Source organism: Mobula hypostoma, chromosome 6, assembly GCF_963921235.1.
Source record: "Mobula hypostoma chromosome 6, sMobHyp1.1, whole genome shotgun sequence".
NCBI lineage: Eukaryota > Metazoa > Chordata > Chondrichthyes > Myliobatiformes > Myliobatidae > Mobula > Mobula hypostoma.
The window spans coordinates 70,646,547-70,670,909 of record NC_086102.1 but is presented as its reverse complement, the minus strand read 5'-3'; the positions used below and the strand labels follow the sequence as shown (position 1 = coordinate 70,670,909).

General features: G+C 40.5%; 1 protein-coding gene across 1 annotated transcript in view; it reads right to left on the bottom strand.

Moving 5' to 3' along the window:
- ltn1 (listerin E3 ubiquitin protein ligase 1) overlaps window positions 1-23,852 on the bottom strand; it is a 129,227-nt gene extending 105,375 nt beyond the window's left edge. Inside the window, exons 1-4 of the mRNA XM_063050957.1 lie at window positions 23,675-23,852; window positions 14,750-14,953; window positions 5,877-5,975; window positions 4,210-4,440 (exon numbers count right to left, since the gene is read on the bottom strand). Coding sequence (XP_062907027.1) covers window positions 4,210-4,440; window positions 5,877-5,975; window positions 14,750-14,953; window positions 23,675-23,716 — 576 coding nt within the window. The 5' untranslated portion in view covers window positions 23,717-23,852. The remainder of the gene's footprint in view (window positions 1-4,209; window positions 4,441-5,876; window positions 5,976-14,749; window positions 14,954-23,674) is intronic.
- Between the last annotated feature and the right edge of the window lie 511 nt (window positions 23,853-24,363).

Below are 24,363 nucleotides of genomic sequence, written 5' to 3'. Positions count from 1 at the left end.
TCACGTAGGTGCTCTCGGCAGAAACACTCTCTCCAGTAACCTTTAAGCTATGAAGCTGCCAAATCATACCAAATAACACATAAAAATACACACCCTATATAAAGTAGAAATAATGTATGTACAGTGTAGTACCACTGACCGGAATTCGGAAGACAGCGCCAAGCATACTGATGATGGTGTGTTAGGCTGAGTCATCGGAGGTTGGGGTGGTGCAGTGGACCCCAACCTCCAGGCCGCGGACTGATACATTGCTGCGAAGCATGCAGCGGTTGCCAGAATGCACCCAGCACACCTTTAAGAAAGAAGCCGAAATAAACAAGCTAATTAATTAGGTGCCGCCTGGCACATAAATGTCAGTCCTGATCAGAGGCGATGCAGTTACTGCTGCACTGCTGCATTCTTCACAGCCCGTTATCGGTCCATGGCCCGGGGGTTGGGGTAGTGGGACACTGGGGTGTCGTCTCATCGTCGTCTGTTTCCATCAGGGCAGGCAGGTCATCTTCTTCTATGTCTGCCTGCCTCGATGTCGAAGGTCGAGGTTCGTCGTCTGCTGTGGCTGATGTGGAAGGCTTGAAAAACGACAGTATGCTTGACTGCTTAGCATCGCACGTTTTTCTATCATACAGTTCTTTGTAAGCACTCAAATCACCCTGCAAATATGCCCTAAACCTGGTACCCTTTCAAAATTAAAGTTGTACTTTTCTGCAAACATTGCAGCGAAAATCTCACGCAGTTGCTTCACGTTCAGTTCCTGGACGACTTCACTTTCGGTACATTTGCTACTGCATTCGATTTTGATTATTATCCTTTCCTCTTCCAATTGCATCAGCTCTTCATCTATCAGTTCTTGGTCATGGGATGCCAAAACCTCTTCAACATCATCGTTGTCAACTTCCACAAGCCAAACTCACTTCGTCCTTACTTCGTTCACCACGATCGAAATGCTTAATTATGTCTAGTTTTACGCTAAGTGTAACATCCTTATGAGCTCTTTTAGGCTTTTCCGATACCTTAGAACTCATCTTGCTAACAGATGCTGAAAATAAATCGACAGAATGCACAGATGCTCACAGACACGTGTTTAAGCAATGCCGGCTAGAATGCAGTTCCGAGGGAGGAGCTTAGCTGCTCGGGGTGCGTGCTGCCTTTTATTGTAATGGTGAAAACACCCTCAGTTAGCAGAAACAGGTAACTAATGTAGGTCTTTCATAACAGCGAGGTGTCGTAAAGCGAATGTTCCGAAAGTGGGGGACACTTGTAATTAAGCAAGGAAGTTACCTATCAGGTGAGCGTGGAATGAATCAGGATTGGCTGGAACAAGGTAAGATAGTTTCAGCCCTTTGAAAAAACAGGAATCAACCCACCAGTTAAAACATACTTGTGTGTCCGCACAGTAATTTTATTTCCCTTACAAGGACACCCATGGGTGGATATTGGGCTGGCAAGCTCTGTGAACGAAGACCAGCAAGGACGAGGTCTGGTGAACACCCATCCCACCCCCAACCATGTGCGTGTGTGTAGATCGACAAATTCTTCACAGCCCGGCAGCTTCAGCAGAAGTGCTGGGAGCAATATCAGGACCTGTTTATGGCCTTTGTCAACCTCTCTAAAGCACTTGACACTGTGCAAAGAGAGCTCTTATAGGATATCCCCCTTTGGTTTGGCTGTCCCAATAAATTTGTTAACATCCTCCGCTAGTTCCATGATGGGTTGACTGCTCGGGTGACCATAGGAGACAAGAGTCCGAGCCCTTCCTTGTACGCACAGGGGTGTGTGCTAGCACCAATGCTTTTTAACATCTTCCTCTTGTGTGTTACCAAGCTTCTCCACACCGAGATTGAAGACAGCAGCGGTGTGGCAGTGGATGTCAGATTAGATGGCAACGTCTTTGACATCAGGAGGCTCCACACAACCATCAAACTCCGTAGAGAGCGGGTCCTGGAGCTGCAGTATGCAGACAACTGTGCTCTTGTGGCCCATACTCCAGAGGATCTTCAGACTGTCCCTGCTGTGGCGGTGAGAGCGTACAGCAGGATGGGCCTGACTGTCAATACCACCAAGACAGAAGTGGTTTGCCATTGGAGTACCAGTGTCCCACCCACTCTACCTGCCTTCACTGTTGGTGACGAAAAGCTGCCAATAGTGCCATCTTTCAAATAGCTGGGGAGCATTCTCTCTGAGGATAGCAGCATTGACAACGACATCCAGAGCCGCAATAAACAGGCATCAGCTGCATTTGGGAGACTTTGACGTAGTCTTTCAGAACGGGAGCCTTCGTCCCTCCACAAAGGTCACCGTATACCAAGCGGTCCGTGTCACCACCCTCCTTTATAGCTGTGAAGCTTGGGTAACCTGTGTGGGCACGTGGCCAAGTGGTTAAGGCATTGGACTAGCAACCTGAAGGTTGTGAGTTCGAGCCCCAGCCAAGGCAACATGTGTTGTGTCCTTGAGCAAGGCACTTAATTGCTCTGCGACGACACTGGTGCCAAGCTGTACGGGTCCTAATGCAACATTGGTGCCATGGAGAGGGGAGACTTGCAGCGTGGGCAACTGCTGGTCTTCCATAAAACCTTGGCTAGGCCTGCACCCTGGAGAGTGAAGACTTTCCAGGAGCAGATCCATGGTCTCGCAATACTAACGGATGCCTTTATTTGGGTAACCTACAGCCATCACATCTTGGAGCACTTCCACATAAGCTGCCTCCAGCGCATCCTGGGAATTACCTGGCGTGAGCGGGTGCCTCACACTGAAATACTTGTAAAGACCAACTGCAGGAGTATTGAGGCCATGATCACCCAGCGTCAGCTGCAGTGGCTGGGGCACGTGATAAGGATGCCCCCATGTCGGCTACCCCACAGAGTGTTATACGGCCAGCTACATCATGGTCAATGCTCAGCTGGAGGGCCGAAGAAGCGCTATAAGGATCAGGTGAAGTGCGAGATCGGACCCGAGGACCTGGAGGATGTTGCTGCTGACCGTAGCACTTGGCGACAGCTGTGTAGGGACAGGATTCGTATTCTGGAGATGGAAAGCACAACCACAAAACAGCAGAAGAGAGCCAGGAGAAATGCAGCCATGGTTGCCACCACTACCACATATACATGTCCCACCTACAATAGAGCTTGTGGGTCCAGGATAGGATTGTATAGTCATCAAAGATCTCACCATTAAAGGAGTAGACGTCGTCATTGGATTTCCAAGGACAACCGAAGAAGTATACGTGCATGCGTACTGAACAGTGAAAAGGGCTTGTTTTGCTGTTGTTGTGTTTCCATTGTTGTTGCTTGTACTGTTCTGTGGAATATTGTGGGCATGTTATGTTGGTAAGTGAATGTGTGGTACCACTTGCAGGCTTCCCCCAGCAAGATGTGTTGGTTGTTAAAGCAAACAACACATTTCACTGTATTTTTCGATGTACACATGAAAAATAAATGAAGCTGAATCTGAGCAAAGGTTGATGAGACCAATGGCCGAAATGGGTGTTTTTTGTTCTGGGGAAAGGCTGGACCGCTGACATTTGTATTTTATTCATTATGTGCTGTGCGATATGACATGGGCGATCATGATCAAATCATACTCGAAAGATTTGAGCACTAAACTCCTGGGTGGCACCTCAGCACAATGCTAAGACTGCTGTACTGATAGAAGTCCTTTCTTTTGCATGAGAAGTTAAAGAGATCTAATGACATATTGTCAATGAGCAGCAGGGCTTTATTCACAGAGAACTGGTAGATACAGTATCCCAAGAATGACAAGACTAGTAAACTAGTAGATTATCTAGTTGGAATCATGTTGCCGCTTATGGGAGTTTAAATTTGGGTAGGCCGTTTCTTGCATTATAAAAAAGGGCCTATGTTGCCCATTTTGTTGGTTACCAATTATTTTGATTGTTCTGCTGTTAGGTTCATAATTTGGGATCAAATTGTATGCTTACACCACAACGATTCAAATTTTCAATCCTTAAATTTACTTCGCACAAGAGTTAACAACCCAATAAAGCAAGGAAACCTTAATCATGAAATTGAAACATTAAGTGGATTAAATTATACCATTGCCCTGTGGTGTGAAGTATTTAACCTTAATACACAGAAAAACCATTACACAAAGTACAATGATTACGACTCATGATAGAAGCCACAAACTCTCAAAAACAGAATATTTGTTTAAATCCTATGTGGTATGCATTAGAAGTATTTTTTTTAAACTTACACTCATAATTTCCTCTTTACAAAAAGCCACGGCCTCTGATTGTTTATTTGGAGGAAAAGCGACTTGAAATGCCACTTTAGCTGCGGAGGCTGCTGGACCATAGGTATCACACTGAGCAATAAGCCAATGTCCCATAATACTCTTCAAATAAGGTGCTAAGTTTCGCTTCACCTGAAGAATGAGTGACTCAAATGCCTGTTGAATTGCTTCTCGAACTCTACGGTCATACTCCTGAGAGGAGAGGGCAAAATAGAAATTAAAAACAAACAGAAATATTATTACCAAGGTAAATCACACTGCATCTTCGGTCTCGTCTCCTAAATTACATTTTTTATTTATTCAATGAGTTGTTGATAACTGATAGGTAACAGGCAACTTGTGTGCCTTTAGCATTAACAAACACTTATTCATTACATGAAGAGCACGAATATTTAAAAACAAGAGAGATTCTGCAGATGCTGGAAATCCAGAGTAACAGACACAAAACACTGGAGGAACTCAACAGGTCAGGCAGCATCTATGGAAAGGAATAAACAACTGATGTTTTGAGCTGAGACCCCTCATTAAGACGGGACAAATCTATATAGTTAAAGATTTGTTTTAATCAATTCAGATTTGTTTATTAGTTTAGTGTCATATAGAACCAGGGTGCAATGAAATTCCATGACCCTCATGAAGCTCACAAAGTAAACAGTATACGAGGTAAAAATGAATACAATGATAAATACAGAACAACAGAATGACACAAAGATAGTAGCTCAGTTTAAGAGGAGCTGCAGGTAAAATGTCACAACTCTGCATGCCACACACACAAAAACTGCTGGTGAACGCAGCAGGCCAGGCAGCATCTATAGGAAGAGGTACAGTCGACATTTCGGGCCGAGACCCTTCATCAGGACATTGCATGCCCTTGTTTTTCTTAAACAAATAGTAATTACATTAGATGAGTAAATGAATAGGTCACAATTTTCCTGTGAGATGCATTTATTTTATCTTAGTCCCACTATCATGGAAAACATGGTCAGTTGGAAAGTAAGTAGGTTTAGACTAAAGGAAGAACTCAGCAAGCCAGTGGAGCACCAAGGAGGCAAAGGGATAGTCAACATTTTAGGTTCTGACCGCTGCATCAGGACTGAGAAGATAAGAGAAAAATCGGCCAATATGAAGAGGCAAGAGGGAGGTGATGAGAAGATAACAGGTAGAACCAATTGCCCTAAAGGAAATCTTTACCTTCAATTTTGTTAGCTGCAATTGCTTTCTCTGCCTCTCTCCCTCAAACAACCCTTAATCTCTTACTTTCTACCCACTGCCTCCTCCCACCACCTGTCCCAATCCCTCAATCCCTGCATTCCCCTTAAGTTTGGGAACTGTTCTTCAGGGTTGCAGCATAACATCCAGTCACTGGATGTCCCATCAGACACATAAGCAGCCTCTCCCATTTGCCAGAATGTTAGGTAGGAAATAGAAGAAGAAAAAAAATATATAATATGTAGTGTTGCCTGCACATGGTTACCTCTGATGAATTTCCTTGCATTACTATAAGCTGCCTACTTCCTCATAACTATGAAAGCCAATGTCTAAATAGCAAAGTTCACTTATTGAAAGTTTCACTTAGTCAAAATTCTGTTCAATAGTTAGAAGGGAAGAAGGAATTCATGGAAACTTACCAAGGAAAATTTGCAATAAATCCTTGACCAATAAGGAAGAACTCCTTTTACACTTTCAGGATCCTTCTCTTTGCACATTGTGGCAAACTCTTGTAAAGCCTTATAGGAAACAATTAAGAAGTCAATAAGCATACAAGAAAACAAAAATCAAACTTTCAACACGTCAGAAAGAACACCGACAGATATGGGTATCTCAAAGAAGAACTCCCAATGCAATATATGCCCCTTCAAATATGATTTTAAATTTAATATTTAAAACTAACTCTGTTCACTATGTGGCATAAATTTTAAATATCAGGCAAATAATACTCCAAAACAACTTGAAAAAGAAAGATTAATTTCCAATTATCCAAATAATCTCTCTATACTGAGGCATTAGAAATAAATTTAAAACAGCAATGTTAATACTGCATTAATGGTACCAACACACAACTAAATAAAAGATAATCTTGCAGATACTGAAAAAGAACCTGAATTTACAGTAACATTCAGAGTTTCCAGTCCCACTACTTGTAGATTGTGGACTGAAGGACAAGTACTAGAGAGTCATACAGCAACCACTGAGTCCACGCCAATCACTGTGCTCACACATCTTGTCCCAGTTTCCTGCATTTGGCTCACATCATTCATTCTAAGCCCTACCTCTGCACATACCCCAAATGCTTCTTAAATTATACTACTGGATCTGTTTCAACCACTTCTCTGGTAGCTCACTCCATATACTCAACACCCTCTACATGAAAAAGCTGCCTTTCAGGGCTCTTTTACATGGTTAAAAGCTTCCACAAAATCGCAGCCAATGATTCAGAACATAAAGCAAACTACTGGAGGAACTCAGTGGGTCAGGTTGCATCTGTGGAGGTAGAGAGGTGATCGCCATTTTGGGTCAAGACCCTGCATCAGGACATGTGCTGCCTAACCCACTGAGTTCCTCCAGATATTTGTATTTTTGCTCCAGTTTCTTCTGTATCCATTATTTCCAGATCTCCAAATCCCATGCATTGTAAACAGACCAAGCCAAAAAGATCCTGAAAGCCAAAAGACTGTTTAATTTTTCCCTTATTAGGGAGGGGGAGAGAGAGAGAGAGAGAGCCTGTGGTGTGTTGAATTACCGGGTGAATGACTAGTCTTTCGGGTACTGCAAGTCTACGTCTTTATTGATGCTTTGCTGCACGCGTGAGTGTTTGGTGGAGGGCGCTGATGCTTGTTTTTTGGTGCTGGTGGTGGGGGGGGGAATCATTGCTTTGCTGCTGCTCTGTGTGGGGGGGAGGGCTTTGGGGTTCTAACGTTTAACTATCATTCATTATTTAGGGCACTCCTCTGTTTTCATGGATGTTTGTGAAGAAAAAGAAATTTCAGGATGTATCTATATACTACTAAAACTCCCATGCTCTGCTTGCCTGTTTGTCTGTTTGTGACCTCCAATTAGCGCCAACGGTGCTTTACAGCGGCACTATTTTTGGATAAATCGATTTAAAATGCACTAATACAGAATGCCGGCAAAGTTCAGGGTTATATGTTCATATAAAATCGCTCACTTGACAAAATCAACAGCCCCGCTTTCACCCGAGAGCCAATGTCAACCATGATGGAAACCGCGACGCGACACCACGACGCATGCACACGGCCTATCAACTCTTACAATACTTTGAATTAAATTGAACTCTCTGATAACTGGATGAAACTTAGATCTGCTATGTCTAAGAACGGGAAAAACGGCAAGGATGGTAAACCTCCGGTTAAACCGAAAGGCATGGATTTTCCTCCGACTGAATCACCGGTGACTTTGAAAGCTATATCGGAGTTAATTCAGAGGGAAATTTCAACCTCTGTTAGGGAGATGATTCGTACGGAAATTGCAGGTTCTGTTAAGGACCTGATTCATACGGAGATCTCAATTAATCTCCAGAAAATTGCCGATTCAATCGATAAGATGCAAACATCCATTGCGGAACATCAGTCGGCTATATCTGATCTTCAAAGATCCGCGCAACAAAGTGAGCTTAAGATGGGGAAAATCGAAGAAATAATTAATGTAATGAAGAAGAAACTTGACTTTCTGACTTTTAAAAACTCTGACTTGGAATCTAGGATGCGACGGCAGAATTTACGAATGATTGGGGTGCGTGAAGCTGTTGAATCTAACAACCCCATGAAGTTTTTTTCTCAACTTTAAAAAGATGCATTCCCTACTGTATTTCCTGACCAACAACCGCTACTGGATCGTGTTCACAGAATCCCATCACACTCGTCTAGGTCAGATAGACCTAGGCATGTTATTTTACGTTTTCATTACTTTCAAGATAAGGAGAGACTGTTTCGATTCGCTCGATCTAAAGGTTTCATTGATTTTTCGGATCTTAAGTTCCGATTCGTGGAAGATTTCAGTAAACCAATCTGGGACCAACGGGTTCGCTACAGATCTGTGATGTCGGAATTCTATAAGATGGATTTAAGACCAGCGCTGCTGTACCCTGCACGTCTAAGGATTCGCATGTCAGATGGAGCCTTTCGTTTTTTTGATTCTCCATCGGATGCCCAGAGTTATCTGGATCAATTGTCACCTTCAACATCTTAATTGCTATTTTTTTTAAATTATCTCCGTTGATCGGAGGCTGTGAATTGGTTGGTTTTAACTTTTTCGTGCCCTATTTGGGCAGAAAAGTTTATTTTTTTGATTTCTTAATATGGTTGCTAAACTTTCTTTTTAACTGCGTCATTTCTTTCTTTTCCCAGGGGATTCTGGGTGGTTACTTCCTGTTTGTCATCTTCCGTATTTCCTGTGTGGCCTTAAATCTTGTAGTTTTTTTAAAATTTTATTTTGTTTTGCTTTTTATAACTAGTTTATGTTAATAATCTTATTTTTTCTTGTTTTTTTTTGTTTATTCATGGGTTTGGGGTTTATTGCGGTTTTTTTTTAATATATATTTTCTGGCTTTTGTTCTGTTGTGTGTGTATTTTAATTGAGTTACCTTTTTTTTACTTTTTTACTGTTTTACAATTAGCTGATCTTTTTCATATTTATACCTTTTTTCTAGGGAGCGTATACCGGAAGTCATGGGGGTAGTTTTAGCGCTTGCTTCTTTCCGGCGGGTCTGCTTTAGATTTTGCCTTGGGGTCTTGGGGCGGAGGGTGGTGGGAGGGGCTTCACGTTTTAGTTTGTTTCTCTTTGGGCTATATACATTATTGAAGTACTGGTTGCGTCCTTTTTCCCGGTATCTTTTGTATGTTCTGTTTCCTCTCCGGGTTCGTGGGTCGAGCCTATCGTCAATCCCCCTCGATGTGGGTTGACTTTAGGATTTATGGAGTCTATTATTAATTTTGTCTCCTGGAATACTAACGGTCTTAATCATCCTATTAAAAGGAAAAAAGTTTTTAAAGTGTTCCGGAGACTTAAAGCACAAATTTTATTTTTACAAGAGACCCATGTACGGAGGGGGGACAGACTACATTTTTTTAAATTCTGGAAGGGACAACAATTTCATTCGAACTCCAATGCTAAGATTCGAGGCGTCTCTATTTTTATAGATTCCTCAGTTACTTTTATACAACAGGATATTATTTCTGATCCGAATGGTAGATTTTTATTGGTTAGTGGTTTAATATTTAATAAAAAAGTAGTTTTGGTTAATGTTTATGCTCCTAATATGGATTGTCCGGAATTTTATAAATCATTGTTTAATCAGTTTCCGAATTTGAACGAGTTTTCATTGATCTGGGGCGGAGATCTTAATACCTGTTTGTCTCCAGCTTTGGACCGTTCGGCTCCTTTACGGACCTTACCTAATAAATCTGCAACTTTGATTAACTTTTTCCTTTCTGATTCTGGGTCGACGGACATTTGGCGTTTTCTGCATCCTCAGGAAAAAGATTTTTCCTTCTTTTCACATGTTCATCATTCCTATTCAAGAATTGATTATTTTTTTATTGATTCTCGTCTTATTCCTTCAGTGATTAAATGTGATTATGATTCTATAACCATTTCGGATCATGCTCCACTTAAGCTTTCTATTAAAATTATGGCCAATATACAAAATAATAGACAATGGCGTTTTAATTCGCTGTTGCTTCAGGATTCGGACTTTGTTAACTTTATGAATGAACAGATTGAGCTTTTTTTTACAATTAATCATACAGAGGATATCTCGGTTAACACTCTTTGGGACACTTTTAAAGCCTATATTCGTGGTCAGATTATTTCGTATTCTGCTGCTTTGAGGAAGAAACAGAAGCAGGAGGAGATGGCAATTGTGGACAAGATTAAAGAAATTGATAAGAAATATGTTATGGCTCCTTCTGAGGAGTTATACAAACAAAGACTTCAAATGGAACACAGTTTATTACTATCGTCCTCGATTGTAAACCAATTAAAGAAAACAAGAAGTGAATTTTATGTTCACAGTGACAAAATTGGCAAGCTGCTGGCTAATCAATTGAAATCTAATTATGTTAAATCTCAAATCAATCAGATTTATGACCAAAATGATCGATTGATACTGGATCATGTGGGGATTAATCAAACCTTTTGTGATTTTTATTCTTCTTTATATCAATCAGAGTCTCCTCGAGATTCTAAATATATGAATGATTTTTTAGATAAGTTAGACTTCCCTCAGATTTCACAGGATATGTCTTCTTTATTAGATACGTCCATTACAATGGATGAGATTAAGAATGTTATTTTTTCTATGAATCTGGGGAAAGCTCCTGGCCCGGATGGGTTTACCGTTGAATTTTATAAATGTTTTGCTTCTTTATTGATCCCTTGGCTCTGTAGGGTCTTTGAGGCTTCTCTGAAACTTGGTAAACTTCCTGAATCTTTTAATAGAGCGTCAATTTCTTTAATACTAAAGAAGGATAAAGACCCTGCTCAATGTGCATCTTATAGACCAATATCTTTATTAAATGTTGATTCTAAAGTTTTTTCTAAGTTATTAGCAAATAGACTAGAAAAAGTACTTCCTTCTATTATTTCGGAAGACCAAACGGGTTTTATTAAAGGTCGTTACTCTTTTTATAATATTCGTACATTGTTAAATATTGTTTATACTCCCTCACAAAATGTTCCTGAGTGTGTTATTTCTTTAGACGCCGAGAAAGCTTTTGATAGAGTAGAATGGCCCTATTTATTTAAGGTGCTTGAAATGTTTAATTTTAGCTTGAAATTTATATCCTGGATTAAACTGTTATATCATTCCCCTGTAGCCTCGGTCCGTACTAACTCTTTAAACTCACCTTTTTTTCCTCTCTTTCGAGGTACTCGACAAGGCTGTCCTCTTAGACCCCTATTATTTGATATTGCATTAGAACCTCTTGCAATTGCCATTCGAGAATCTTCAAATATTACTGGGATAACTCGGGGATTAAAGTCCCATAAATTATCACTCTATGCTGATGATTTACTGTTATATATTTCTAATCCTGAGAAATCCATTCCTGCTGTTTTAGAGTTATTAGCACAATTTGGTTTTTTTTCAGGTTATAAATTAAATCTTAGTAAGAGTGAACTCTTTCCGATTAATAAACATCTTCCCTTATATTATAAATTTCCATTTAAATTGATTGATAATTATTTTTCTTATCTTGGGATTAAAATTACTTGTAAATATAAAGATTTATTTAAGATTAACTTTTTACCATTAATAGACCATATTACTCAACTTTCATCTAAATGGTTTCCCTTATATTTAACTTTGATTGGTCGTATTAATGCAGTTAAGATGTTTTTTTTGCCAAAATTTTTATATGTCTTTCAGGCATTACCAATTTTTGTTCCAAAATCTTTCTTTGATAAAGTTGACTCTAAAATTTCTTCATTTATTTGGCAGAATAAGAATCCGAGACTGGGTAAAATACATTTACAGAAAGCTAAGAGAGATGGAGGTTTAGCATTACCTAACTTTAGATTCTATTATTGGGCTATTAATATTCGACATATGAAATTTTGGTTACTTGATCAGGATATACTATCTATTCCTAAATGGGTAGCATTGGAACTACAATCTGTTCAGGGTTATACACTTGGCTCTATTTTAGGTTCCTCTCTCCCTTTTGATTCGAAACGCCTTAAGCAGGTCTTTAACCCGATAGTTAAATATGCTTTGCGCATTTGGTTTCAATCCAGAAAATTTTTTGATCTTAATCAATTCGGGTTAGCGATTCCTATTTTAGGTAACATTTTTTTCCCTCCCTCTTTTACGGATCGCGCTTTTCAAACCTGGAAGACTAAGGGTATTTTACGGTTTTTGGATTTATTTTTAGATGGTTCCCTTATGTCTTTTGAACAATTATCTAATAAATATAATTTATCAAGAATACATTTTTTTAGATATTTACAAGTTAGAAATTTCCTAAGTACTATACTTTCTTCCTTTCCAATGCTTCCTCCTACATATATTTTAGATTTGATAATTAATCTCAATCCATGTCAGAAAGGTGCATCGGCTATGATTTATAATATTATTATGAAACTTAGGAAAGCTCCATTTGATAAGATTAGGGTAGATTGGGAACAGGAATTGGGGCTTACCATTTCTGTGGATGATTGGGGGCAGATTTTACAATTAGTTAATACTTCCTCTATTTGTGCTAAACATTCCCTAATTCAATTTAAAGTGGTTCATAGAGCACATATGTCCAAAGATAAGTTAGCGCGTTTTTACTCGCATATTAATCCTTTTTGTGATAGATGTTCGGGGCAGATAGCCTCTTTAACTCATATGTTTTGGTCTTGTCCTACTTTGGAAACTTTTTGGAGAGATATTTTTAATATTATTTCTAAGGTATTAAATATAGATATCTCTCCTCACCCTATTACTGCTATCTTTGGACTACCCAAAATTTCTAGTAATCTTTCCCCTTCAGCCCGTAGAATGATCGCATTTCTTACTTTAATGGCGAAAAGATGTATTTTACAACATTGGAAAGAGCTTAATGCTCCAACTACCGTTTTTTGGTTCTCTCAGACGATTTTATGTTTGAATCTGGAGAAAATTAGAAGTAACCTTTATGATTCTTCATTTAAATTTGAACAGATTTGGGGACCTTTTATTCGATACTTTCATTTAATGTAATACATACCCTTCTTGTTTTTTTTCACTGTTTTTAATGGAGGTCGGGATTGAGGACGTGATTTTAAGTTTAACTCTGTTTGGTTTCAAGTTAGCCCATTGCTTTGCTTTGCTTTTAGTTAGTTGCACGGTGGGTTTTTTTTGGGGGGTTTTTTTTTCTTTTTTTTCCATTGATATATATATATAAAATTTAGTATACTATTATGTTATCTTGGTTTTTTATGTTTAAATTACATTGTTTGTAGTATTTTTTTTGGTATTGATACCTTCTGGAATTTTATTATATTTTAACATTGTATTAATGTTTATATGGTTTACCTTTTTGTATACTTATTCAATAAAAAGATTTAAAAAGAAAAGAAAGACGCATGCACACGGCCAACCTCAGAAGCGACTCACGATGCTCACAGCAGCGACACCAACCGGAGCAAAAGGACAGGGCAGCTGTATTTCGAGTAGTCACATTCTGCTGATCACCATCAACATGTGCAGGATTGGGACAGATTAAACTGAGACCCATCAATAAGAGATAATTAAATCTTATTGTAATGATGTACTTCGAAACACCCATCAAACCCTTTGCTGCAGTCAAAGGACAGCGGTGACTATATCATGTCCATTTAGGAGAACGCCAACCACATCATCAAGAATAATCAGCATCTTGGAGGATTTGGTGTACAGCTTCATATCTTCTATCCAGCATTAGGGTAAAAAAAAATATGGTCAGCCTAATTATGCCATACGAAAAGAGAAGGGGGACTTTATGGTCAAGAGATGACACCAAACGTCGTCGGGAAGCAGCAAGGAGAGGAAGAGAACAAGAATCAGATGAGGCCAGGGCCGCAGGACTCCAGGATCAAAGAGTCAGGACAAAAAAGATGAGAGCAGAAGAAACAGAGGAGGAGAGGCATGCACGTCTCCAAAATGACAACAACTGGCACAGAAGGAGGAGAGACGAAGAGAGAAAGGAGCTGAGAAATGTACATCTCCAGGATCAGAGACAAACAACAAACAACAGAAGAGATGAAGAGACGGGGGATGAAAGACTGCACGTCTCCAGAATGACAAAAACAGGCACAGAAGGAGGAGAGAGGAAGAGAGAAAGGAGCAGAGAAAAGCACGTCTCCAAGATCAGAGACAACGAATAAACAGCAGAAGAGATGAAGAGCCGGCGTACGAAAGGACCGAACGTCTCCAGAATGACAATGAGATGCACAAGAGTGGCAGATCAACCAGAAATGATACCATCAAAAGTGTCCTTCGTTAAACGAGGAGGGGCTATATTTGCCTTGCTACGCGTTGTTCTTATTTAATAAACTGAGGTTTTCTTCTTCAATTTCCAAAGCAAAGTGATACCAATAGCATTCAGGAAAATTTAATGTTCATTCTGGTCACATCAGACTGCACTACCCTTCTCTCAAAGGGTGCCCCAACGGTCTAGTATTGTATATATTTCTCTGACATTATATGTACTTATTGAACTTCATTATTATTGATTATTGAACTTTAATCATTGCACAAATTTGCTCAGTCTGTGACAGAATTTGGTACACATTTTGGTACTTTCATTTGCTGAAACAACACATTTGTAAACCTCCAAAAATAGAACTGCAAGTCTTAATTTTAAGCAAAATTAAGACAAATATGCATCCATCCAAACTGAATAAAAATGAAATGCATAAAGAAATGCCAGAAATAGTAAATGTATCTCTTCACTCACAATACTTCACTGAGTGAGTTTATAATGTGACACACGCCAACAACTGCTACAGAAAATAAGCAAAATGCAACAATAAAACATACTTTTAATTTAGTGGTTGCATCCCTCTTTGACATTTTGCGCAGAATCATTCGGAAGTCAGCATCCACCAAGCTGTCCACCTCTTCGAAGCCTTGGACTGCAGGGACATAAGCCAATTCATTCTGGGTGGCTCCAAATCCAATAAAGCCTGGAACTGTACCCTTGTCTTTGGCTAGCAGCTCAGCTGCTTTACCACTGCTCGACGGCTGTAAAAAAAAAAAGAACAGAAAACCAGATTTGCAGATATGCAGATTTCATTTAGAGCAAAAATAGTCCAGTAAAATATTTGACTAGCTCATGCAACCTGCTCGACTTCATAAAAACAGTCATAGATGAGTGTGTACCCTCAAAATCATTCAGTCTTCCCCAACCAGAACCCCTAGATGAACCATGAGATCTGCAAATACTTAGGGCCAGATCAGTGGCATTCAGGTCTGGCACCAAGTAAGAAAAGGCCCAGGTGCGATCTCCAGAAAGCTATCTCATATGCAAAGTGGCAATTCTGGACCAAACTTGAATCACTGTAGTATGCTTTACAACTGTGGCAGGGCTTGAATTCTATCAGTTCCTACAAAGTTATCCAAGTGCCTCGCCCCCAGATGAACTCAATGCGTTTATGCTCGCTTTGCCTGTCCAAACATGGAGGAACCTTCACAAACTCTCATAGCCCCCAATGACACTGCGATTTCAGTCTCTGAGGTTGACGTAAGAGCATCCTTCTGGAGGTTGTACCCACCGAGAGCATCCAGCCCAGATGGGGTACCTGTCCAAGTACTGAAGACCTGTGCTGAAGAATTGGCTAGAGTGTTCACCAATATCTTTAACCTCTTGCTTCAGCAGTCTGAGGTACCCATCTGCTTCAAGCAGGTTTTTATTATGTTGATGCCTAAGAAGGACATGGTAACCTGTCTCAATGACTATCGTCCAGTCATACTTACCTCCACCGTGATGAAATGCTTTGAGAGGTTGGTGATGAAACATATTAAATCCTGCCTGAGAAGTGACTTGGATCCACTCCAATTTGCCTACTGGCACAACAGATCCACTGCAGGTGCCATTTCATTGGTTCTTTACACAAACTTGGAACAACTGTTCAGCAAAGATCCATACATCAGGACGCTCTTTATTGACTACAGCTTAACATTCAATACTATCATCCCCTCAAAACTAATTAATAAGCTTCAAGACGTTGGCTTCAATTCCTGCGTGATTGCAACCTCAATTTCCTCACTTGCATATAACAGTCACCTTGAATTGGCAAATACAATCTCCATCAGCACAGATGCACCACAAGGCAGTGTGCATAGCTCCCTGCTCTACTTGTTTTGTATTTATGACTCAGTGGCTAAGCACAGCCCCAGTGCCATATTTAAGTCTTCTGATGACACCACTGTTGTAGGGTGAATCAAAACTGGTGATGAACAGGCATGTAGGAGCAAGTTTGAGAATTTGGCTGAGGGGTGCCATAACAACAACTTCTCACTCAATGACAGCAAAACCAAGGAGCTGATTATTGACTTCAGGAGGAGCAAACTGGAGGTCCATGAGCCAGTCCTCACCGGGAGATCAGAGGTGAAGAGGGTCAGCAACTTCAAATTCCTTCAATTTATCATTTCAGAGGATCTGTCCTGGCCCCAGCACGCAATTGACATTACAAAAAAAAAGAACTGCAGTGTCACTACTTTTTTTTTTAAGAAGTTTGCAAAAATCCCACTTGACATCTAAAACTTTAACAAACTTATATCGATGCGTGGTGTCGAGTATATTGACTGGTTGTATCATGGCCTGGTATGGAAACACTAATGCTCTTGAATAGAAAATCCTACAAAAGTAGTAGATATGGTCCAGTCCATCAAGGGCTAAGCCATCTACACGGAGTGCTGTTGCAGGAAAGCAGCATCCATCATCACGGATGCCCACCACTCTGGCCATGCTCTCTTCTCACTGCCGCCATCAGGAAGGTGGTACAGGGGCCGGCTGGTGGCGCAATGACATCGGCGCTGGACCGGGGAGTGGAGGTTCTCGGGTTCGAAACTAGTCGGGTCCACTCCCAAGTACGCTTTCCATCCGTGCCGGGTTGAGTGCTGAGATCGCAACTCGACCTCATAAAATAAAGGGAAAATACTGCAAAATGTCTGTGTGAGGAGTGCCTCACCACGCAGTCTCTCTCTCTCGCTCCGCGCCTTGTAACATCCATGAAAAAAAAAGACATCATTACGGACGCACGCACTGACACGCAGACGCGCACACAACAGGCACACGCTTAGACTCGCATGCACGCAGGCACACGTAAAAAAAAAATGGAGGGTGGTACAGGAGCCTCAGAACACACACCACAAGGTTTAGGAACAATTATTAGCCCTCAACTTTCAGGCTACTTAACCAGAGGGGGTAACTTCACTCCTCCCACACTGAACTGTTCCCACACCTATAGACTGACTTTCAAGGACAGAACGACTTGGTGTGTTCCACTTAACAGGACCTAAAAGTAGCATATTTGCAAATTGTTAGTGAGTAATCTCTGGATTATCCAGGCATCATGTGCTAGACAGGACAGAAATAGAAAGATAGAATAGATGAATGAGAGACTAAGGTGCAAAATTTCAGCTTTTTATCATCAGATCCTCTTCTGAAGCAGGGGTAACCCGCACAAGTGGAAATTACAGGGATGTTGCCAGCTTTGGAGGACTCAAGTTATAGGGAAAGATTGAATCAGTTAGGACTTTATTCCTTGGCATGTAGATGATTAAGAGGAGATTTGATAGAGGTATACAAAATTATGAGACGTATAGAGAAGGTAGGTGCAAACAGGCTTTTCCCACTGAAGCTGGGTGGAGCTACAACTGGAGGTCATGGGTTAAGGGTGAATATGAAACATTTAAGGAGAAGACAAGGGGAAACTTCATTCAGAGGGTCATGAGAGTGTGGAACGAGGTGTCAGAACAACTGGTACATGTGAACTCAAATTCAATATTTAAAAGAAGTTTGGATAGGTACATGGATGGTTGTGGTCCCTGTGCAGGTTGATGGGAGTAGGCAGTTTAAATAGTTTAGCACAGACTAGATGGGCCCAAGGGCCTGGTTCTGTGACTTTTCTATGACTATGACTCTATGACTCTTTATCTCATGTTCTCGCTAATTATTGCTAATTTATTTACTTTTCTTTTGTATTCACAGTTTGGTGTCTTTTGCACATTGGTTGTTTGCCTGTCCTGTAGGGTGTGGTCTTCCATTGATTCTACAGTGTTTCTTGGATATATTGTGTATGCCCACAAGAAAACGTATCTCGTGGTTGTATATGTACTTTGATAATAGACTTTGGACTTTGAAGAGTATTTACAATTGCTATATGATATTTGGCACTTACAGAGTGATCATTTACAAATAAGTGAAATGAAAAGGAGCTGGTGTTAAAACTGATGACACAGGACATAAAGTACAGCTTCAAGCACTGCCTTAAATGTGCTGTGCCAAAATAGCAGCTAAAGATATGAGAGAAAATCTACAAATGATATTGTCATGTCTAGCAATTTCTACTCAGCAGACTGGAAAATCCTGATTTTAATTCATCCATTCACGTTTCCACCATCACCAGTACAAATAACACTGAACAAAGCATGTAAAGACATATTATGGTTGTGAAAAATGTTCACCCTTATGTCTAGTAATTTAAATGTCCCACCCGCAATTTGCCAGTTACATTCTATCACTGAATTCAACATCAAGACCAAAGATGTGGCAGATGCTTACTGGAATTCCCAACAATTTTGTTGCAGATTTGTGACTACATTTACTTGAATGGTAATGGTAAAGCTACAAGGAAAAAAGGTAGATAGTTTTAAATATGTTTGGTTTAATTATTTCCAAAAGTTTTTAAATCATTTAGTGTGTTTGTTTTAAATCAATAGCTATTAAATTAGTTTTAAGTATTCAATCTTGAACCATTTTTAAAAATTTCTAAATTTCACAAACACAAGTACTGAAAAATCTTAAAGCATTGACAGATTTAACTGTCAGCTTTGCAAACTGAGAATACTTCCAAACGAAATCTGCTGTCTCTAGGCAAAGCACACGATCTGATTAATTCACTTGAGGTCTGCACATAAATACTTGCAGCTAAGATTTTAAATTGAATTGTAAATGGATAAGGTGTGGAGAATAGACAGTCAGGAACAGACCATTTCAGATCTGGTATTATGTAATGCTCAAGTTTTAAATAAATCATATTGATCTTTTCAAGTCTCATGCTCCCTACCTGCAATCTCACCTTCAGTCATACAATTCTTCTGATAAATCTATACACTTCTAATACTGGACTCCTGTTGTTCTCTATATTTGACACCTTCACCATTTGGAGGAATGCCTTCAGTTGCAAATTGACCAAATCCTCACTGATGTTTCCTGCTCTTTGCCTCCTGCCAATCAGCCGCTGCTTTATCCATGCTAGAATCCTTCCTGTAATAGCATGGGCTCGTAACTTGTTAAGCAGCCCCATGGGTGGCACCTTGTCAAAGGCCTTCTAGAAATCCAAGTACACAACATCAACCCTCCCTTTTCTATCCTGCTATTTCTTCAAAGAATTCCAACAGATTAGATGGGCAAGATTTTCACTTGAGGAAACCATGCTGACTCTGTCCTACTTTATCATGTGTCTCCAAGTACAATGAGACCTCATCCTTGAGAATCGACTCCAACATGTTCCCAACCACTGAGATCAGACTAACTGGCCTACAGTTTCCTTTCTTCTGCCTCTCTGCTCTCTTGAAGAGTGAAGTGACATTTGCAATTTTCCAGTCTTCTGGAACACTTCCAGAATCTAGTGATTTTAATGCCTCCACAATCATTTCAGCCACCTCTTTCAGAACTCTGGGATGTATAGCATCTGGTCTAGGTGACTTATCTACCTTCAGACCTTTCATTTTCCCAAGAACTTCTCTCTAATTATGGTAACTTCATGTACTTCATGCTCCCCGACACCTGGAGCTTCCACCATACTGCTAGAGTCTTCCACAGAGAAGATTGTTGCAAAATACTTATTCAGTTCGTCTGCTATTTTATTGTCCCCCATTATTACCTCTCCAGCATCGTTTTCCAGTGGTCCAATATCCAATCTCACTTCTCTTTTACATTTTATGTACCTGAAGAAACTTTTGGTATCCTCTTTAATATTATTGGCTAGCTTACTTTTGTATTCCATCTTTACCCTCTTAATGACTTTTTAGTTGCCTTCTGTTGGATTTTAAAAGCTTCCCAATCCTCAAACTTCCCACTAATTTTTGTGCTATTATGTGCCCTCTCTTTGGCTTTTATGTTGACTTTGACTTCTCTTTGTTAGCCACGGATCAACCTTTTGATTCCTAACTTTGTCTTGAGGTCTTACCATCATCTACCTCCACAACCTCTCCACTAACTGTTCTGGCAATCTGGTTCCCATCACCTGCAACTCATGCCTTTTTCCCCCAGGCAGTGGACCTGATTGAAATTCCCTCCTTGCCAAACTTCCAATGTTCAGATTGGTTACCGGTCAAAGCTCTGTTACAGCCATATTTTTATTGTAAAACAGTAATCAACTCATTCAAAAGTATTACTTACTTTTTATAATTGGCAATGGACAAATTACAAATCCATGCATCTCTCTGGCAAAGTTTTTTGAACCATTTTGGCAGTCACCCATTTGAAACTATTCAGGCTACATACAGCATCACCTGCAGAACACTCAGACGTGAGCCGACAAGGGGCAATTACACCACAAGAAAGCCAGACAACAAATACCTCAAACAAGGGAGAATCTAACCAATTATTTTTTACATTCAATGTCATTACAATTGCCGAGTCACACCATCAGTATCTTTGGAGTTACCATTGACTAGAAACTAAACTACACCATCCCATAAATACCATGGCTGATGTCAAGGCTGAGTATCCTGCAGTGTGTTTCACATCATGATACCCCAATATTCTCCTATCTATGACTCACAAGTCGGGAGGCTAATAGAATACTCCACTAGCCTGGATGAGTAATCAGTAAAGAAACATGATGCCATTCAGGTCAAAACTGTTCTTTGAGTGACACTCCAACAATTACCTTAAATATTCATGCATTTCACCACCTTGCAGAGGCTGCAGTGTGTTATATCTACAAGTTAATCTTCCAGCCATTCTTGAAGAACAAATCCCAAACCTACAACCTTTACCATCAAGAAGTCAAGAAGGGCAACATGTTTATCACCACCTGAAGATTGCCTTCCAAACTGCACATCACACCTATTTAGGAATACAGTATATATACAATCTAAATCCTGGAACTGCCAATTCAGTGGGAAAACTACAACAGTTCAAGAAGATGACTCATCAGCAGCTTGTCGTCAAGGGCAAATAAAGATGGAAAATAAACACTAGACTTGCCAGTGCCCAGATACTGAAAATAAATAATGAGATTCTGAAATGCATTACAGAAAATGTGAGGCTTAGCATGTATGCCAATTATTAAAGTAGTGAATACGGATTCATGCTTTGAAATTCTATTCCATATAGAACAAATGTGAACAAATATAATAATTTACAAGCTGATCAAGTCTGACAGGTTGCAATGTGAATCACAACACTTTGGCTATTAGCCTTACTACAGGTACACACGACCCTACTTACCAGGATAGTTTTATGGAATTCCACAACCACGTACAATTTTGACATGTATGAATACTAAACTTAGAACTGAGACACCATCCTTCACTCATAGTGAATGACTGGAATTTGATTCCAAGCTTATTTTTTTTTCAACTTAAGGCTGTGGTAAACTGAAGTCTTACTCATTTGAAGCAATTTGGGCCATTGCAGCAAACAACATCTAAAAATGTATCAACTGTAGTCCTGACCAACATGGGCACCATTATCCTGAAATAACTTTCTGCTTCTGACCCCTAAAAGTTAAGAAAATCGACAAAGCCAATTCTGCCTATAAGATTTGCACTATTTCAAGACAAAAAGCATGCACTGTATATTGGAAAGCAAAAGTAACTGAGGTCTTCTCTGCCCTCTGTGTGGATGAAGTCAAACTAATCACTATAATCTCTGTATAGCCTTCACTATGAAGGCAGCCTGTAATCAAATACATTACTTTTATGCAATTTTTTAGCAGAATCCAGGCACTGTCAGTAAAAGAAATCAGAAAAAACAGAAACTGGAATGGTTGGATTGTAGCACTGCAGCATTGTAGATGGTGTGATTTATTCAAAAGGCAGACTTTGTGTTCCACATGCAGCATCCACATTTATCTTTACTGCTTTCTGATTCTCAAACTCACCCAAGGTAGCCAATCCTAGTTTAACCACTGTCAACAGGTTATTTGACAAAATAGGCAAAATTATCCTGCAGGAGCGTCTCGACCTGCAACATGGACTGTTTACTCCTTTCCATAGATGTGCCTGACCTGCTGAGTTCCTCCAGCATTTTTCTGGTGCGTTGCCTTGGATCTCCAGCATCCACAGATTTTCTCGTACATGAAAACTATGTAAAACTTGCATCTGGCCCTTTGGGCCACAGAGACCATGCCAAGTATGAGGTGCCCATTTTTATACTAATCCTACCTGAGCCATTCTATTCTTTCCATGCTCTCATCAACTACATACTAGGGTGTATTAACCTCAGATTATACTACTCAACTACATACTAGGGTGTATTAATCTCAGATTATACTACTCAACTACATACTAGGGTGTATTAATCTCAGATTATACTACTCAACTACATACTAGGGTGTATTAATCTCAGATTATACTACTCAACTACATACTAGGGTGTATTAATCTCAGATTATACTACTCAACTACATACTAGGGTGTATTAACCTCAGATTATACAACTCAATTACATACAGGGGGGGTGCATTAATCTACCAACCCACACATCATTCAGATGCACAAAGGCAGCACTCAAAGTCAGGACTGAACCCAGGTTGCTGGAACTGTGAACCAGGGCTCAACTGACCGCACTGCTGCGGCATCCACTATCCAATCCGAATATTACCTGTATGCACATACTTTAGAGTCACCAGAGAAGGAGCATGAATCCTAATTCAGGAAAAGAGGCAACAAACTCAAACAAAAGCACCTGGTCACCTGCCATTTATCAATGAGGAAACTCAGCTGAACTAAAGGAACACCAGCACGCTTACCTAGAGTTATGAGGATACTAACCACGGTGGTTTTTCATGACACAAGTGATGTGTCTCAATATCTAGGACAGACCACTGAAATATTACCCAATATACAAATCATAAGACCCAGCCTATTTCTGGTCTGATCAGTTCTTTACCGTCAGCTGTTTGTCAAAGCCGGTACTACACAAATGCAAAAACAGCAGCGTTTTCTTGAGTCACTAATAAGAAAAAAAACAACTCAATTTTTATTTCCCACAGCCCCTCACCAAAATAAAACAAGGTATCCTTGAGGAAGTGCTTCCCTGTTGGAAGGAATAACATCACTAACGCGAGTACACTGTCAGACTGACAACCCAGGGCTGCAGAGGAAGTATTCCACACTTCCTTCGCCCTCTGGAAGGCTGACCTAAGATTCCAGAGCACCATTTCAAAGGACAGTAGCGAGTCTCCCGGGTGTCCTGGCTAGAATTTGCCCCCTTTGCCCCCTCCGCCCCCAATACGAGAAGCAGGATACCAGGTCAGTGGATCTTGCCCTTGTGCGGAATGGTTTCTAGATTCCGTGTGTCAAAAATACTGCGCTCTCTGCACGCGCCTACAGGTGCAAGTTTTTTTTGGGGTGGGGGGAGATTTAGGCCACGTTTCTGCGGCACTGGAATGGAGAAACAGCAATGAAGATCGGTGCTTCTGAGATACACAATCTAAAAAGGCTGACATTGCTGCGTGGGCCGAAGGGCTTTTACCAGCGTCGTGGCGGAAGCCAATACCTTACCCGCACGTTGCCTTTGGTTCGCTGTTTGTTTTTGCCACCCATCGCACGTGCCCCTCTCCCCCGATCCGGGATCGGGTCCGCCGCCGCCGCCTCCACGCGAAACTTTCGTTAAAGAGCCACGACTCCCCACACTTCCCAGGCGCTGCGCTTGCGCAGGTCGACGGGCTCGTTGCCGTTCCCCACTAGCTGCCGGCTGGAAACAGCAACGCCAACAGGGAGTTCCGCGCTCTGGAGTACAGTACTCCGGGAGCAGTAGTTGCGGATGGATTTGAAAGGTACAGATTTTTCACCAAACTTAAATGTGGGTTTGGCCAAGTGTTGCTGGAATTCGTTTGACAATGACAGATAATAAATACTACATTCGTGTCACAACTTTAATGTAGGAAATCGATCTAATCCAGTTCACAGAAACTTCTTAAAGCAGATAATAAATAGTGATCGAGTGGTTGATTTAACGAAGGGGAATCCAAAAAGTGCTGACGTTAATGGGATTAAGGTGAGCGATGTAAAAAGGAGTCCAATCACAAACAAGAGAAAATCTGCAGATGCTGTGAAGATCTCGGACCGTAACGTCGACTGTACTCTTTTCCACAGGTGCTGTCTGGCTCAGTGTAAAAAAGAGCCATGGTCACCTTTTCATTTTTCATTTGGCATTGGGAAATAATGTTTGCATTTAATTTAATATCTGT